Here is a 17,779-nt window from a genome sequence, read left to right on the forward strand (position 1 = left end):
CACCAAAAAAAATTCTTACCTTTGCTGCATCAGATTCTTTAAAAATCATATAAGGCTCTGCACACTCCCCAATATCTCCCTGCTGTAGTACTTTTTCCAGCTGAGAAGGGAAAATGAACCATTATAAGGACATGTATCCAGCAAGGACTGATAAATTGAACAAACACAAGGAAGCAAAAAATTCTTTCACAAGAGCAAAAGCCTGGTGAGTCCTTGTGTGAGAAGCATTTCCTGCAGAACTTGCATACTGCCTGTGAACTGAAAATACGTCTTGAACTCCCCTTTTGACCACAGGATGATTTTTATCCAGAGTTAAAATCCTGGCTGAAACACCCACCTGAACGAGCAACATTTGTGCTCTCATTGAATCAAAGGAGAGAAGAGAGAATAACTTTTATCTTTGTGTACTTTATCCCAGGAGTGACCAATGTTGCATTTTATTTCAGTTGTGGATCTCACTCTCAGCAATTTCAGCCCTTAAATACATCTGAAAATCTGGCTGAGGGGTGTATCCTTTTTGAAATGAGATTCAGATCAATAGGTATTTTTAAATCACTGACTTATTTGTCATTTTAAGGAGTCAGCACATTGGTTTATAGGAAAACCAAGGTCGAGCCCCAGAAAACTGATTTATATCATCAAGCAAACCTTTGTGCTCTTTCCACTTCCAATGCATTGAACTGGTTCTGTTAAAAAAGGAACTTAAGTGAGACTATCTGAAATAAAGCAGCACTGTTTACACTTTTGAGAACAGAATTTCTATTTTATTTTAAATAAAAACCAAGAGACCACAATAATTTTCACTTCCCTGGCGTTTCTTACCTTTATTACCAGAAAGACATCTTGAGAGGGGTAGGTGATAGAAAAGATGGCAGATCTGGCCAGGGTGGAAATAGCAGCAGGGGGGACATGAGGCCGGAGCATTCCCTTCATTTGTTCAGAGTTTAAATCAAAGTAGAAATTCTCTGAAATCTAAGGAAGAAATTGGGTAGTTTCAAGCATTAGTTATATCTCTTTTTTTGCAACTTCTTCATGAATGCAGTTTTAAAAGACGTGTAAAAACCTCCTCATTTCAAATCATGTAGAAAAAGGAAAAAAAAGCCTTTTTGATTAAGAAATCAAGACAGGACAGTGAGAGAGAAAATGGAGGAAACAACACAAACCACCTATAAAATTTTCTCAGCTCCTCTAAGGTGTGTAGCTCCATCACAGGATTAGGAATTACCATTGTTAGCTGAACTGAAAATACCAACATATCAAAATAGAAACAGAGAAAGAAAAAAACACCACCTCTTGAAAGACAGACACTGAGTTTTCTACCCTGAAACACCAAATCTTTGACTGCAAAGCTTCAGAGCCAAAAAGGATGTGAGCAGGTTACCAACACCAGAGGTCACTAAAGAACTTACTATGTTACAGCCAAAAAAAAAGGAGTAATGAGATGATAAAATTGGCTTATGAAATGTGATTTAAATATTAAACAAAGTTCACATAATATTCCACATACTCTCATCTACATAACTTAAATCTCAATGCATTAAATTCAAGCCTTAAAGAGATAAATGTCAAAATGCATATTTTTAACATTTTTCTCTCCACTAATAATAATTTTCTCTCCACTGCTAATATCTTGAATAAGGAAAACTAAGAGACTCTTTAAATATTAAATACAGAACATAAATAGGAGAATAAATGTATTTTGCATTCCCTACAACTTAGATCTTGAAAAGACTCCTCAGTTTTGTTTTGATTTTAGCACTTTTAGCCTGTGTGCCTTTCTTGTGCATTATTGAAGTGTTGCTTGGACCCATGCCACACTGAATCACCAAAAAGAGATTAAGAAAGTCATAAAAACCTAATCTAAATAAAAGGTTTCAGTTACCTAAGATCTCTCTGGGGAAGAGACTTTTGAAAGCCAAAATTGGCCTATACATATATATATATTCTGATTTCAGGCAGTCACATATTAGATGGTATTTTTAGAAGAGTGGTTATACCTTAACTGCTTTACCAAGCAGAAGAAGAACACACAAGATGGTTCATGAAATGAAATCATTCTTCCAACCTCTACGTCACTGTCTTCTTAAAGCTTTGCCACCACAATTAATTCCTCCATTTTTTTTCTTAAACACAGCTTCAGTGGAAATGTCACACTCAAGTAATTAAAAACCTACCTTCTTCTTTTCTTTAACATCATACAAAGCCAAACTCGCAAAAATGGGCTCAATTTCTATTTCAAATCTTGAAAGAAAGAAACATAAAATCAGTTGACTTGAATTTTGTCAGAAGGAATAACCAGCCCTGTCCCCAGATCCTCCCTGGCTGATGGGGACCGAGATGTCAGGAACAGCTGAGCCAGCCTAAGGGCTGCCTCCTGCTCTAAAGGGATCTTGTTTCCCAACTTCCACCCCACTCCTGTCCTGGTCCCTCCCACCAGGACCATACCAGTGCTCCCTGGACCTTCTAAAAGCCATTTGAACCCACTGACTCATTGAAAGCCCAGCAAAGCAGCCCAAGAGCTTCCTCAAAGTGAGAGGAGTTATTAACTGGGATAACTGGAGCACTCAGCTCCCCTGGCTCCCTGGCTTGGCTCATTTCCTGTGCTCTATGGGTAAATGGCCAACTGCTCCTCTCAGCATTACTGACCAGAGGGCTCCTGCCTCTGGACACTCAGGGACAGCTATTTTGGCAATTTCCAACAGTTAACTGTTGTCAGAAAATGCCAAAAGCTCAAAGATTTCCTCAGAAATTGACACAGAAAAGTGTCAGCTTTTTGCAGCAAGTGTTATCCAGTGTTTATGCAAGCTCCAACACCCCCAACAAGAACACTGACCCACCAAACAGAGCTGAACTTATTGTTAGAGCACCTGGAGACTTAAAGGAATTTAAAAACATTCAAAACCTGTCCCTGCACCAAAGCAAGCAGGGGTTCAAATGACATTCTCTTTTCTGCACAGCCTGCCCACAAAATTCATGCCTCATCCACGCTGGGATCCCCTTCACACCCAGCCCTTGCACAGAGCTCTCAGCTTCTCAGCCTGGAACTCCTTCTTTCAACAGGGAGAACACCACCAAACAAGGTGTTTTCTCCAGTTTTGCAACAAAGCTGAGATTAACCTGGAAATGACCCCACTTAGGTCATCTGAGCCTTCTCCCCGGGGAAAATGTCTTTGTTTTGTGCCACTGGGATGGCACAATCTTGGATTACAGCCCTGAGCACAGGCTCAGAGATTCCCAGGTACACAAGCAAACATATAGCTGGGCAGATTTGCTATAAATTTGCAGTCAGCAAGAGATGCTTAAAGAGCAGAAAACATTAATTTCCAGCATCTAACTTATTTATGCTAAAGACACCCTCCTTTGGAGAGAAAGCTGCACTGCTACTGCATATTATGTTGTTCCAGTTCATAAAAGGCTGCAAAATCAGTTCATCTCTACGGCTATATTAGGTCCTGGAGTACTCTACGAGCAGGAGATATGTCCCACACATATATCTCAGTTATGAGCAGCAACCGGAGCTCTCTAATAAGAAGGGTTGACCTAACTGAGGACACAGAAGATGAATACAGCAGTGTGGAAAATCAGTTTTGTACTTTATTTCTCCAAGGGAATAACAGTAAAATTTTACCTTGTGTTATTAGAGAAGAGTTATAGGCAATGAACCAGCTGCAGGTAACCCTATATTCAGGAGCTCCACTTCATTAAACTTGTTTAACAGGTTTCTATTCCTCCAGTTAATGCTTACTAAGTATATAAAGTCTTCACTCTTAAAGGGACACAGTCAAGGTTGTTGAGCCTAAACTTTGGCAAATCTTTGGTTGTCTTTGTGTTTTTAAGGCTCAAGCATTTTTAATCTTTAAATTTATCTTAAATTTCCTCATGAGGGAGGGGAACACCAGTGACTGGCCAACTTCAGAGCCCTGGAGGAGCGTGGAGAAGCCTCATGTCACGTGCCAGTGGCATGGAACAGGTAGAGCTGGAAAGCAGCAGGGAGAAAAGCCAAGGGAGGTGGATATTTCCTGCCACACCAATCTGCAGGAAGTCTTGAAGATACAACTGTGTAACTCAACCTTTATAAAATTAACCTGGGAGCCTATGACCAAACAATGCAATGACCCTTCCAGGGCAATAAGCAAGGCAGTGGAGTTATTCCAGGTGCAGGTGGGTACAGCAGCAGATTTAAATGCTGAATTTCTGCAGTGCAGCTGTCTGTTGGAGTGGTACTCACTTCAGGGACAAACACTTCACCAGGAGTCTTTGGCCAAAGTGTTCTTTGGGTACTTCAGGGACACTGAGTCTCTCTATGGGCTCCTCCTGGAATTAGAGACACAACCCCTGTACAAACCACCAGCAGAATTAAGAGACAAACACATGTATCACTTTCTTCTTCTAAGACACAGCACCAATTTAATCCAAGGCTTCCCAGCACGGTGCATTCATCAGCAGCTATAAATATGCTAAATTAAAGCCCTTTAATGTTTCTACATTACTGGGGATTGCATAAAGTAAGGGAAACCCAATCTTCAGAAAGGAATATCTATGGGCAAGACAAAATGCTGAAAACCACAAAATAGCTCCAGTTCTCATGGATGTTAAACACAGGTGACCTTAAATCCTTTAAATCCATGGCAGACTGACAGCTTTCACATTCCCTACACCCTTCACTTTTTTAGTCTCACCCACACGTATATAAAAATACCTCATCTGGTGCTGGGTGTAGTGCAAAAAGCTCCTTATGCCTACTGGACTTCCTCTGGTCCTCGTTGTGGTGGTCAATCTCCTCGTTTGGGGTTCTGTCTAGAAGGTTTGGGAGAAGGGCATCAGGCAGGGAGTTCTTCAGATCGAAGATGCTGCAGGCCCAGCTGCCCCGGGGAGTGTCGTCGATCGACATTGAGCGTCGCTTAAGGTCATCCTGAGAGCCAACAAATTAAAAGCAACTTATAATGGGAAAAGGACTGCACTTTTAAAGCAGGACTATAAATTAGGTTTTATGTAGCGAGGTTTTAAAGGCACATTACTTGTTCATCCTGGTAGCTGTTGCCATCGGGAGCTTCGTCAGACTCGAAGATCTGTTTGGGGAGCCCTTTTTGCCTCTCCTTCTGTTTGTCCAAGGTGTTGGGATTGAACCCAGTTCCCAGCTTGTGGTATCTGCAAACAGAGTATTTCAAATGCATTCTTAGCAGCCCTTTTGACCCCGAGCCCAGAAGCAGCACCCCGGAACAAACCCAGCATTATCAGCGTGGGCCCTCCCGAGGCAGGAGCTGCTCTCTGCAAACACAATTTCCAGTCAGCTCCACTGGAGCTGGGGCATAATCCAGCAGCCACTATTCCAGCACTACAATGTCACTCTGTTCATCTATAAAGCCACTCTGGGTGATGTCAAAAGGAGGATTATCAAGGGCCAATTAAAGTCATTGTAAAACGTGCCACTGTGATGCCAAGCTAAAAACAGGCCGGGAACACAAGGGCTGAAGGCCAGTGGTTCTGCTGGAGCACGAACTGACTTGGAGCAGATAAAATGATTAACTGGAAAACCAAAACAGCAACTCAGCAAAGTCCTGAGCACCTCTGGAGAACAACTTTCCAACTGTGACTAAACCAGCATCTTCCCATAGCATCTTTGTAGGGAAGAGCTTTCCAGGGTGTAAGAGCTCTTGCAAGTGAACAGTCTGCCTGCTGTGCTGACAGGAGCAGATCTCTTTGACTAACAAATTTTTGGGTGCCATACATCACCACGTCTGTATTTACACACACATGGACAGAGCCACAGTCTCCGTACAATACTTACTCTAAGTCAGTTCCTGGGCTCACATCTAGAATTAATTGTTTTTACCATGCCCTGGTACTAAAGTTACCACAGACGGATGCTCCAGACATGGGAAAACCATGGATATGCTAACACTGAGTACAGGAAGGGAAATGAAAAAGGAGGAATGCATTTTCCTTGCTAGGCTGTAATTCCTGAGAGCTGAACAATAGGATCTGTATAATCCTCACCTGCATGTCTGCATTTCCATCACAGCTCTACCAACAAGTGTAAATCCATTTTAATTCACACCTGACCTCCTCAGTCTGGCACACAGAAATTATGCCATAAGCTTGAAATAAGGATATGCTAGTGGGCTTTTTTCAAGAGAACTTACTCACCTTCTCCAGTATCATTGGAGGAATTACTGAATGGTGGATTTCCCTGCCCCAAAAACATTTTGGTTACAAAGAACTGCATGCAGAGATGGGCATGAAGATTATTTCCCCTGCAGTGGGGAAGAGAAGGATGGAATGTCCCAAGTCATGTTCTTCTAATCCAAAAGAGCTGGGGTTTGTGCCCCTGGAGATAGCCAGAGCACTTGGAACCATCCAATGGGATGATTTAAGAGGAAATTGTTGGCATCCTTACTTGAAAAACAATTCAGTCCTTCCCAACTGAGCTTTTGGATTCTTCCCCTGCTCCAGCAGTAACTCCTTTTATTTCTACCCAGTCCACTGCCATGATTTTATCCAAGCAAAAAGTGCTACGACTCTCAGAGGACAAAAGCCCACCAAATAAACCTCATCAGAGCAGGAATCACAGCCAGGACTTCCAGGTACAAATGAAAGCCACTGAGAAGCCAAGAGTGGGTGGCTGGGTGGGTCACACTGTCCAGGTCTGTGGTGCATCCAAGACTCTGCTGCAAAGGCTGGGAGTTAATAAAGCATCTCCTCCCTCTTGGGTTCCTTTCTGGGTGGGTTGGTTTTTTTTTTGGTATGAGATTACAAAACACTTTTTTATTAGGTCACGTTAGCAGTGCCAAGCATATCCTGAGCATCCCCTGAAGTGGCTCTCAGGACAACATTAAACCAGTGAATTGTAGCAACTGCCACAAGGGCAGAGCTGGAGCTGCAGTGGAGTCATTTGTAGGTGATACACATCACATGGATCACTTACTCCTTGACAGCAGCTCTTGAAGTCATCAGACTTCCAATCATCCGAGAGAGCCTATGCTCCAACTAAAGCCTCTCAGAAACCTTCCTGCTAATTTGCATGGAATAATCAATGCATGCCCATCCTCTGAACTGTTAACTCATTAGGTAAATGTTGTGATGGTTCAAATATTAACAATTATTTGTTTGAATGATGTACTTTCCCCAACTCTCTTTGGGAACCAGTGGAAGCTGCAGAGGGCACCTTGTCTATCAGATGGTTGTGACTGCACATAAATCTTACATCATTGCAAAATTAATGCAACTTCTCTCTAAAAAGAACTAAAAACAGATGGAACAAAGAAAGAAACAAATGCTGAAAGTAATTTTACTTGTCCACATTCCCTCATCGCTCTACCATGGTAAAGGAGCAACTGGGGACTGAAATGGCCTAGATTTTCCAAAATGCCCCAAGGGGTTTTGACATCCAAGATCCAATTTTCCAAACACAAAGCATCAGTTCAGTTGAACCAGGCAATGAAAAGCCAGAGCACATGTAATCAGCAGTCAGGATGATATTTTTGAGCCTCCTTACAGCACTAAGCCACAACTTAAATATGAACTGAAGGTGACGAACACCACAGGGGAACTCACTTCCTGTTCACGATCGCCCAGTCCTCCGTGTAACTCCTGACACAGTCCCTCACGTGAGGGTCCATCTCGCTGTGAAAACAATAAAAAACAAGAATCACAGAGATCATGATGATTTCCTAAACACATATTTAATTCCCTGGAGCATCACCATGTCACCTCCTATCCCACCTCTCCTCCGGCACAGCCGACACGAGCGTCCGGCACTCCCGTGGGGTGTAAACCACCTCGATGTCATCGGGGGGAAACTCCAGCAGGTCCCGCAGGGGCCCCGACTCCACGGCCAGAGGGTGGGTGATGAGATAGTCCTCCAGGTCCACGGGGTCCACAGCTTCTGTGAGAGGCACCTGGGAACACAGAAACCACCACAGGGTCTTAAACCAAGGTGAAAGAATAAAGAAAAATCACACGCGCATCTTCTGCTCTCTTTTTTAAACCAGTTCCTCTGCCTCGTTGAGGAATTTGATGCAACATCAGGTGATTAACCCCAGTGGTGTTAACCTCAGCTAACACACATCACAGAGCTGGTTTTCATGTCTTATCTTTTATCTGATATTCCTCTGCATATTTCTGTGGTGCGTACCATCACCACCTAAAAAATACAACTTGAGCCAGAAAAGGCTACATCTATTTTCATGAAATTCAACAAAAGAAAACTTAGTACTTTATTTCCCATGTATCTGACCCTGGATTTGTTTTTACCAGGCTCTGATCACAAAGGGAACCTTGACCCTGATCCAAGATGCAGGATCCCCTCCTCCCTCAGGCACGGCCCCCAGCCAGGAATCCAGAGCAAGGCCTGATTTACCAGGAACTCAGGCAGTCACACCACCTTGAACACCAACATTATTTTGAATTAAACCACCTCTCTGAGGAACACAAAACACAATGTTCACCTACGGCAGGTACAAGTTTAACCACCTCTTCTCTCTGATATTAGAGCCTTTAGTGCCACGATGACTCTGCCCATGCCACGAAGGGACTCTGCCCTCAATAAAATGGATCCTTAAAAATCATCTTTACTGGGCATAAAGCCCTTACCTGAAGCACAAGGAATGACTGAACACGTGCAGGAAAACAGTAGATTTCACTGGCAGTGCTGATCTCACCATCCTGAGCTTTTTTTAGATACATGAAAGGAAAATTTGCATAAACTGGATACATACTCACATTGCATAACTTGTATTTTTACACATTACATTATATAAATACATATAAATATTCTGATATGAGATCATTATGCTATGAGGCTATACATAAACATAGACATTAAGAAAATGAAACACTAAAAACAAGTTTGGAGGAAGCTGTCTCTACAGCAACTGACAGATTTCCTAGAATTCCCTGGCACATGCCAGCAAGGCTGAGCATTTTAACAAGAGTCACAAAAACACATCCAAATTCAGCAGTTTTCTCTACTAACTTCCCCTTTCCTGTCATCCAGATGATTTCTGTGGGACAGGGAACTACCCTGTAGCTTGTGTTGGAGATGACTTTAAAAAGAACACTTAATACTTCAGTTTTAAAAGTGCTTCCCGAAAATATTGCTATACAAATCCCAAATTCCAGTTTTAAAACTATTGCCAATGAGTTCTGAAATGAATCAACTTTTTATTCAAGGAAAAGGACTTGGCTAACATAGAGGGTACTGAAAGAATCTCCCCACCACAACCAACCTCAATGAATACTGCAATTTTCTTAGAAGGCAAATCCCTCCAGCAGGAAACCGGCGTGACTCCAAGGAAGACAGGGGAGTTGGACCAGATGACTTTTTGCCAGATAAGAATCTGGTTCACCAAAAAACATGTGATGTCTAGAAACTTAGTATTTGGTTCTGCAATTTAGGTAAAATAAACAAACTAATTTCTGTATAAAGAAGTATCAAAAGAGTCATAGAAAGGTTGGAAGGGACCTTAAAGACCAGCAAGTTCCAAACCTCTGCCATGGGCATTCTCACTAGAAAATGACCATTATGTATTTAACTCTGACCCCATAACCTTTTCTCCCCCTTCTAATCCTGAACTCTTGAAATGGACTCAAAGTATGTGATTTTGGAGAACTTTTGAAAATACAAACCAAATACTTTTCCCTGTTTTCATCGCTGCAACGCTCACGATGAGCAGAACTTGTCACTGCTCCTTCCCACATCACAGCTGACACATCACCACCTCACCCAGTTCCTTACAAACAGACAGACCAGCTCCATTTGGCACGAGATCCCTGACAAATGTACAGCACTGAGGGGTGACAGCTTTTCCTTAAGGAATCGCTACAAGTGCCTGTTTGTTCACAACTGCTGCAAACTTCCACTGCCGCTCTGCGTCACGTCGCCCCTTCCACTGACAAACCTCAGAACTAAAGAGGAGGAACCACCCAGGAATGGACACTCCTTGCAAATGAAGATAAAAGTAACAAAATCACTGGGCAAAAGCCCCAGAGGCAGTGGATGTCCAGAAGTGCTGGGAAAAGCACCCCCTTCGCATCCTCCCGTGGCCAGTCCAGAGCTCCATCCATGCAGCAATGCTGCTCCATGCTGGACACTGGCAGCACCTCCCAGAAGGGTAAGGAAGCCTCAGAGGGTGATTTAAAGCTGCTTAGCTGACCCTATTTTTAAGCCCTAACATTTTAAGACTTACTTTTATTCTTCCTTCTGACCTCCCTTCCACACTGGCAGCTCCAAAGCTGAGGGATCTTCCAAAAGTGAGCTGCCCGTGCAAGTGTTGTGTTTTAATCTGCACAAACTCATTTACCTGTGATTCTCTAACACACAGGAACCTTTCCCTCCTCCCTTCCAATCTTTCCACTCCACTCATCCTGATCAACAGAATTACAAAAAGATGAGGAAAAACCCCTGTATTAAAGCAGAGCTGAGGGGGACATGCAGGACTGAGGGCATGAGACTGTCACAGCCCAAAACACGCTATGTCTCCTCATCCCTGGCATGCCACATCTCAAATTCCCCTTGTCCAACAGGAGCATTGTAATGTGTTGGCCAGGAGATGAATGAACTGGCTATGCCAGTTGAAAATCACCCAATCCAGACAGGCAGGCAGCGCTTAGGGGCTCTCCGTGCGCTCCGGGGGTTTCCGAGCCCTTCACACACCTCAGGATTAGGCCCAAGGTTGCACTTCACAATTTTCCAGTTTGTCTCTTCGGGTAACTATTGTACCATGAAGATGTAAACAAACATAAAAGTCAAACCCAGAGGCCTGTGTTAGACTCACCATCTGTGCAGCCAGAAATACTGTCTAGCACCTGAGTAAACAGGCCAAACATAAATTCATGGGTATGGAGAGGAACTACTTGGTGTCAGACTATTGGCAGATAAAAGGCAAGCACATTATTTTAGGCTTCAGATATTTGTGGGGGAAGAAGTGATGGAAGAGGAGGAGGAGGAAAGAAGGATGAATAAATGCACCAGAAGGAAAATTAACCTAAAAGATGTCCCCATGTGTGAGCAGAACCACAAGAGTTCCTCCCACAGCTCTGTCAATGGTTTAACCTTTCCCCTGCCCTGCTTCATGCTCCAGCATCGCTCCAAAGGTGTGGATGGGGACAAGGACACACAAAATACCAAGGGCTATGCCTGTGTCACCTGGCCAAAGCATCAGTCACCTGAAATTGCCACACAAACCCATCAGGTGAAACGTGCACACTGGAGGAGTTGGACAAGCCCAGATAAACACCAGGTTACCCAATCTCATCATCCCAACCTCATCATCCCAACCTCACTGCTGCTGGAGAGGCAGAACCTGCTCTGTCATCTCACCTCCAGCCCAGCTGACCTCCTGTGGCACCAGGAAAAACAAGGAGGCACCCAACAGCTGTTTCCCCTGGCCTGCAGGATGGTGACACTTTGGGACAGCTGATCTCAACTATCAAAGAATTGCCAGTCCCAGCAGCTGCACGTGAAAAGGTTTGAAATGTGCTGCAGCAGGAAGGGGGAACAGCTGAGCAGGAGAAAGCTGTGCTCTCCCACAGCCCTGCATGCTGGCAGCCTGCAGACACAGCCATCTTCAGTGCATCTTCATCCTGCTCCCAGGAAAAGCCTTCTCCATTCCTCCTGACAGCTCTGGGGAAGTAACAGTAGGTGTCTCCTCCACAAAACACAGCCAGTTCTTCTTCACTGGACTTTCAGAGGCAGAAGAACAACTCCAGTCAAGTATTTGCAAACGTGCAGTCCACCAACCAACTGGCTAATCACAGAATCTCAGAGTGGTTTGTGCTGCAAGGGACCTTAAAGCTCATCCTGTTTCAACCCTGACACCTTCCACTATCCCAGGTTGCTCCAGGCCCCATCCAACCTGGCTTTGGACACTTCCAGGGATCCAGGGGCAGCCACAGCTTCTCTGGGCACCCTGTGCCAGGGCCTCACCACTCTCAGTCAGGAATTTCTTCTTAGTATCTCATTTGAATTTCTCCTCTCTTAGTTTGAAACCATCCTCCCTATCACTGTCTGCCTGTGTAAAAAGTCACTCTTCTTGTTTTTTGTAAGTCCCCTTTAAGTACTGAGAGGCCTCAGTGTGGTCTCCCCTAATAAACCCAAAGGGGAATTCTGGAGTGTTACTGCAAGAAATCCTTGCCAGGGGGTCTATTTCTGTTGGGTTTATTAAGACCCTCCAGAAACCAAACTCTGCGAGAGCCCTGAGCATTTTCCCCACTAGGACTAGAGAATAATGTAAATTAATGGCAAACACATGCTAAAAATATGTAAAGGAAACCTGCTCCCAGAATTGCTGCTCTTTTAAAAAAATACTCTTTGATTTTGTGCAGGCTGTAATTACAGATGAAATTTTGGACAACCTTTCAGACAATTCCCTAACACGGTTTTCACCCAGTGTTTATCCCAGGATCAGGCACTGCAGCCTCACTCATGGCAAGCACTGTCCTGGTGCTATTTAAGTCTACAGGAGGACTACATGGGGGGAAAGGGCAGCTCAGGATGAGTAAGAGGGGCATAACCTGCTCCCTGCCAACATAAACACTGTGTTTATCACAGTACTGATACACTGAAAGTACGGAAGAAATCAAACAGGACTCCCTCTCTCAGACTTACAATTACCCAAATCAAACCCCTCACCTGGAAATAACAATTCTGCATGTCCTTAACATGACCACAGACATGTTCAATCAGTTAACTCAGGCACCAGCCTGTTTGATTTGGCTTCTCTAACCCATTGAACAGGCAGTTTCTAGAGGTGCACCTGTGTTGCTGCAGTTCTGGCTCTCAGCACCTGCAGGACAAACCCTTATTTCAAAGGTTTACAGCTCTCATACAACAGGGACACTCAAGCTTTCTTCTTTAAGGTTGTGTTATTCTTCACTGTTACATCCCCTTAAAAGCTGGAAAATAAAACTGTGTTCCCTATCGACTTTGCCCTTCTCCAGACAGCAAACATTGTATTTTTGTGGAGTTTTAGTGCACATGTCTCTGTCCTATTTATTTCCTTCTTTTGAGCACCTACCTGGATCATCATCATCACTTACAAAAGCACCTGCACAAATCTGCAGGAGCCTCAGTGAGGGGATGTGGCATCCCTCCATGGAGGGTAACACAAACTTGCACTCACTTCAGCCAAGCATCCCAAGGACACGGGAACAAAGGGATAACTTGCAGGGAAAGCTACACCTAGGGCACCACGCTGCAAAGCTCACACAAGGAAACAAAAAATACAATGCAGAGGTCAGGTTTGTACAAGAGCTGCTCTGTTGTGGCATTCCTGGGAACAGCCTGGACAGCCTGCCCCTTGTTCCCCGCCTTCCTGAGCCATTTACACCTGTGCAGGTACCTGAAGATTCAAGATCTGCTCTCCTGGGCACTGCACAGCAGCTCAGTACTGGAGCTCAGTAACAACTAGGGCAGAAAAAGGGACAATTATTATCTCCATCTCACAGGGACTGAGTGAAGCACAGTTCCCTGACATCCACAAGCATTCCCAGTTTTGCCTGGGGGATTTTAGCCCATCCCTTCCCTAAACAAACAGCTGGGCACAGGGGATATTTGCCCAGCTCACAAGTGCTGTCCTGAGCACCATGATGAGTCTCATGGGACACTCTGGAAGCAACACACTCAAATGCCAGCTGTAATTCTGCAGACTTTCCCAGCCTGTGTATGACAGCACAGCCATGGAAAACAACATTCCCTCACATTTCCTTCTCCCTGCCTCACCTCTGCCCTCCCAAGATGCCCAATCTCACAGGGAGCCCCAAGAGCACTGAGAGGTTATGATGGGACAGCTTGGCAGGGTGCATCTGGCACAACAAGGATTTGAACCCAAGCTGCTGTGGCCCAATTCAAGCCAAATTTTCCCTTTATCTCAAATGAGATGCATAATTCCCAAGGGCAGAGACCCAGCCCCTGTGAGGATCACAGCACAATTGAGGGCTCTGTAAAAATGACAATGGGAAAGCGTGGAAGGTTGTACCTCCTGCCTCCTGTGTGGGAGTAAAACCCCCTGTGAGGATCCGATAAGGGACCTTGAAAAATTAACCTTGTAGAGAGCTCCTCATCACAGGGAGGATCCTGACTGCTATTTTTACTTGGCAGCTAAAACACTTCTTCAAAATCAGGGTGATATTTCTTGCCAATTTTGAAATCAGGACAAAGTTCCATCTTAACTTCAATACCTCCTTAAATATTAAGCAATTTATAACGTGCTAAAACTGCAACAGATTGTGCCAAAGCTCCAAATTCTAAATTAATACCGACTTCCCACCCACCACCTTCCCTGGGCAAAATCTTGGAAGGCCAGAAGCAGCAGATTAACATTTCAAAGCTGAGCCCCAGCCTTCTCTCAGCTATCTCTGGGTCTCCAGGGCAAACAGTCACTTCCCTTGCTGAGCAGTCAGGAATGCAGATGGCCTCTTCTTGCTGTGGCAAAACCCTGTCACCCTTAAAGGGATACTGGTATCTCAGGGAACAGGAGTCAAATCTGATGTACTGGAAGGACTCAGAATAAATCTGAGAATGAAGGAAATGTAATATGCTAAAAAAAAAAAAAAATCACAATTTGCAAGCAGGTTAAAGAAGGTAACAGTTTAAAGAAATAAGCTTGCTAATCAGAGGCACTAGATTTAAGTGTGAACTACAGGCAAGTCACTCTAAGAGGTTTTGAAACATGAGCATTGTAATATTAACCACTGACAACACTCAAGTCATGAAAAAACATGTTTTACTTGCAAAAATGACATTTTCTTTCAACTAAGCACTCCAAAAATAATCCAAATGGATCCAAATTCAAAGACTCACATATCTGTCTACTGCCATCCCTGCATTTCAGAAAACCCATACTCCTGATTTCCTTAGCCTGATGACTGGTGAGCCCAGAGAACTCCTGCCTTTCATTTCTTGGCTGCATTTATAATACATGGAAATATTCAAATGAACCAAGGAGATTCCTAGGCAATCTCTGCTTTCCATCAACCACATACAGCTCCCAAGCTTCACCAAGGATGACACCTCCCCAGCCATAAGTGCAGTCATTACCTCCCCACTGCCTCTGGAATGCAGTTCCCTATCTCCTGCTTTGCTCTGGCTCTTACTCCTTCTTTTGCAACATGTTCTGTGAGATGCCATTACCATAGAGAGCAGCTGATTAAAGTCCTTTATTTCAAATTGCAGTTGTGCCCCAAAAATTGCTGTAAGCATTCTCTGCGTCTGAAACCTCCATCTTTAGCATGTGAGAATATTCAGTATTAAGTTCTGGATTCTGTGAGATCTGCAGTGTGTGTCAAGTTCTACCACAATGCTTGAGTTAGAAAAAGCCTCTAATGAAAGGAAATGGATTCCCCATCCCTGGAAGTGTCTGAGGCCAAGCTGGATGGGGCTTGGAGCAACCTGGGATAGGGGAAGGTGTCCCTGCCCATGGCAGGGAGTGGAATAGGATGAGCTTCAAGGTCCTTCCAACCCAAACCAGTGTGGGATTCTGTGAAATGATTACAAATACACCTACCTAAAGAAGGATCCTACATGGAACAAGTAACAGCCAGTCCCAAAACCAGTGAGATGCTTTATGTACAAATACTGCCAGGTTATTTGCTATGATAACTGGTTGCTAATGTAGGAAGCCATCTGGGTATAGAAATATTAATATTAATCAGAGATTAATTAGTTATCTGGGAATACTAAAGCAATTTCTTACCAAACCTAGAAAGACACGAGTTATGCCTCCAAGGACGGGTAAGAAGACAAGATCTTTGATGACTAAGAATTGAGCAATTTCACCAGGAGTATTTGGAGAACACAAAGACTGATATAGAAAATGCAGGTGCTGAGACTCATCTCAAAGAGTTTCCCTCTGATAAACTGTGACAAAACTGAAAGCAAAAACTGAGACAGCAGCAGAGAAATGAAAAAGCCAAACAGTTTGACCAGAGATTGCAGAAAAATCAAACTTCTCACTTTTGGCAGAAATGTCACATCAGCTCAGTGGAGACGGACCCCTCCGGACCCTCGGCACTCACACAGGCAGACCCTGGTGGCTCTGAGCCCTGGTGGCTCTGAGCCCTGGCAACCACGGACACGCTCTCCTGAGTGGGAAATACTTGGCACAGCCACCTCTCAATTCCCAGGGGACAATTTATCCCCTGCATGGATGGATTCACCCAGAGACAGGCGAGGAGCCGGCGCTGGCGTCACGCAGAGCTGCCCGGGCTGCTCAGTGCCCTTGGACACTCCCAGGGATGGGGCAGCCTCAGGGCAGCCTGTGCCAGGGCCTCATCACCCTCTGAGGGGAGAAATTCTCCTAACATCCAACCTCTGGCAGTGGGAAGCCATTCCCTGTGTCCTGTCCCTCCATGCCTTGTCCCCAGTCCCTCTGCAGCTCTCCTGGAGCCCCTTTAGGCCCTGGAAGGGGCTCTGAGCTCTCCCTGGAGCCTTCTCCTCTCCAGGTGAGCACCCCCAGCTCTGCCAGCCTGTTTATTAACAATTACTCGGTATAATATCATTGAGTTAAGAGTATTTATCTCTGCTAGCATGTGAACTGTTTAAGTTCTGATACTGTGAACTGATTCTAGTGGACACCAGACTCACCAAGAAAGATAAAACACTCCTGACCTTTGCAACAGGGCTCACTGCTGACTTCAGCAATAGAATGGAAGCAGTTTTAATGTCCTACAGAAAGTGCCTGCACCAGAGCAGAGCTAACTGTGAGCAGTCCCCAAGGGGAGGAGGCAGGGAAGAGGATGTGGATGCCTCTCCCATCCTCCCCTGTCTGATGAGGATAGACCATTGAGCCAGGCAGGGCAAAACCTCCAGGAAACCCATATAATGGGAGGCACTCTTCAGCCTTCATCAGCCCTGAGACAGCAGAAAGACTTGGCTCATTTTCCTTTTCAAATTTTGGTGATAAAATTACTTGGCTCTGAACGCTCCAAAACGCCCTTTTCTGTGCCACATAGGACATTGTCATGTTTTCCCTTGCTGTGCTTCCCATTCATTTGCACAAATCACCTTTCCTTCTTCTCCTAAATTACGTTAAAATAAACAATGGAAATATACAAAGGAACCTATATTCTCTTATTGAATAATTAGATGCTATCTTTGAATACATGGCCAAAGTCTGACATCCAGTAAATCCAAGACAAAGCCTCAATTAGCCCAGATAATGCCCATAAAGCCAGCAGTGCTTTACAAAGATATGTAAATGTCAGCACCTTCATTTTACAGGGAGAAAATGGAGTGCTGAGAGCAGACATGGTCAGATCACATCACATCCAAGAATCCAGATCCCTTTATTCCCAGACTAATTAGTATCTCTTATAACAGTGTTCCTTTAAATACTAACAATCCTCTCTGCTGTAACATACATCAACAGACAGGAAATATTACCCCAATCCCTTGGAAAAAGCTGTGATTTTTCTATAAAACAACTGAATGTACATTCATTCTGCTTATCTGCAAGTTTTGTAAAAAGCTGCTCTTCTAATTAAATCAAAAAATCATTAAGGTTGGAAATGTCCTCCAAGATCAAGTCCAAACTTTGACTGAACACCACCTGGTCAACCAGACCATTGCACTGAGTGCCATGTCCACCTATTAAAATATACCTCTAAAGATGTAAAGAAATAGAAAAAAGAGACCTGTAAAGACTTTTTAAAAATTAAGAGAACTTTTTCTTGGGGGGGAAAAAAAAAAAAATATCAAGCTTTGGACAACAGCCAAAAACATTTCAACAATTATCCTTGGCAGTCAAAAGTGAAAACAAAGTCCAAGATTTTATAAGTCTTT

At 44.0% G+C, this 17,779-nt stretch overlaps 1 protein-coding gene across 17 annotated transcripts in view; it reads right to left on the reverse strand.

The window, feature by feature from the left end:
* DOCK7 (dedicator of cytokinesis 7) overlaps window positions 1-17,779 on the reverse strand; it is a 92,733-nt gene that overhangs the window by 62,617 nt on the left and 12,337 nt on the right. For all 17 annotated transcript variants that reach the window (XM_048313331.1, XM_048313330.1, XM_048313326.1 and 14 more), the window contains exons 3-10: window positions 7,723-7,898; window positions 7,555-7,623; window positions 5,019-5,148; window positions 4,700-4,912; window positions 4,229-4,314; window positions 2,175-2,241; window positions 823-972; window positions 20-100 (exon numbers count right to left, since the gene is read on the reverse strand). In XM_048313331.1, the coding sequence (XP_048169288.1) occupies window positions 20-100; window positions 823-972; window positions 2,175-2,241; window positions 4,229-4,314; window positions 4,700-4,912; window positions 5,019-5,148; window positions 7,555-7,623; window positions 7,723-7,898 (972 nt within the window). The remainder of the gene's footprint in view (window positions 1-19; window positions 101-822; window positions 973-2,174; window positions 2,242-4,228; window positions 4,315-4,699; window positions 4,913-5,018; window positions 5,149-7,554; window positions 7,624-7,722; window positions 7,899-17,779) is intronic.

This window comes from Corvus hawaiiensis, chromosome 9, assembly GCF_020740725.1.
Source record: "Corvus hawaiiensis isolate bCorHaw1 chromosome 9, bCorHaw1.pri.cur, whole genome shotgun sequence".
Classification (NCBI taxonomy): domain Eukaryota; kingdom Metazoa; phylum Chordata; class Aves; order Passeriformes; family Corvidae; genus Corvus; species Corvus hawaiiensis.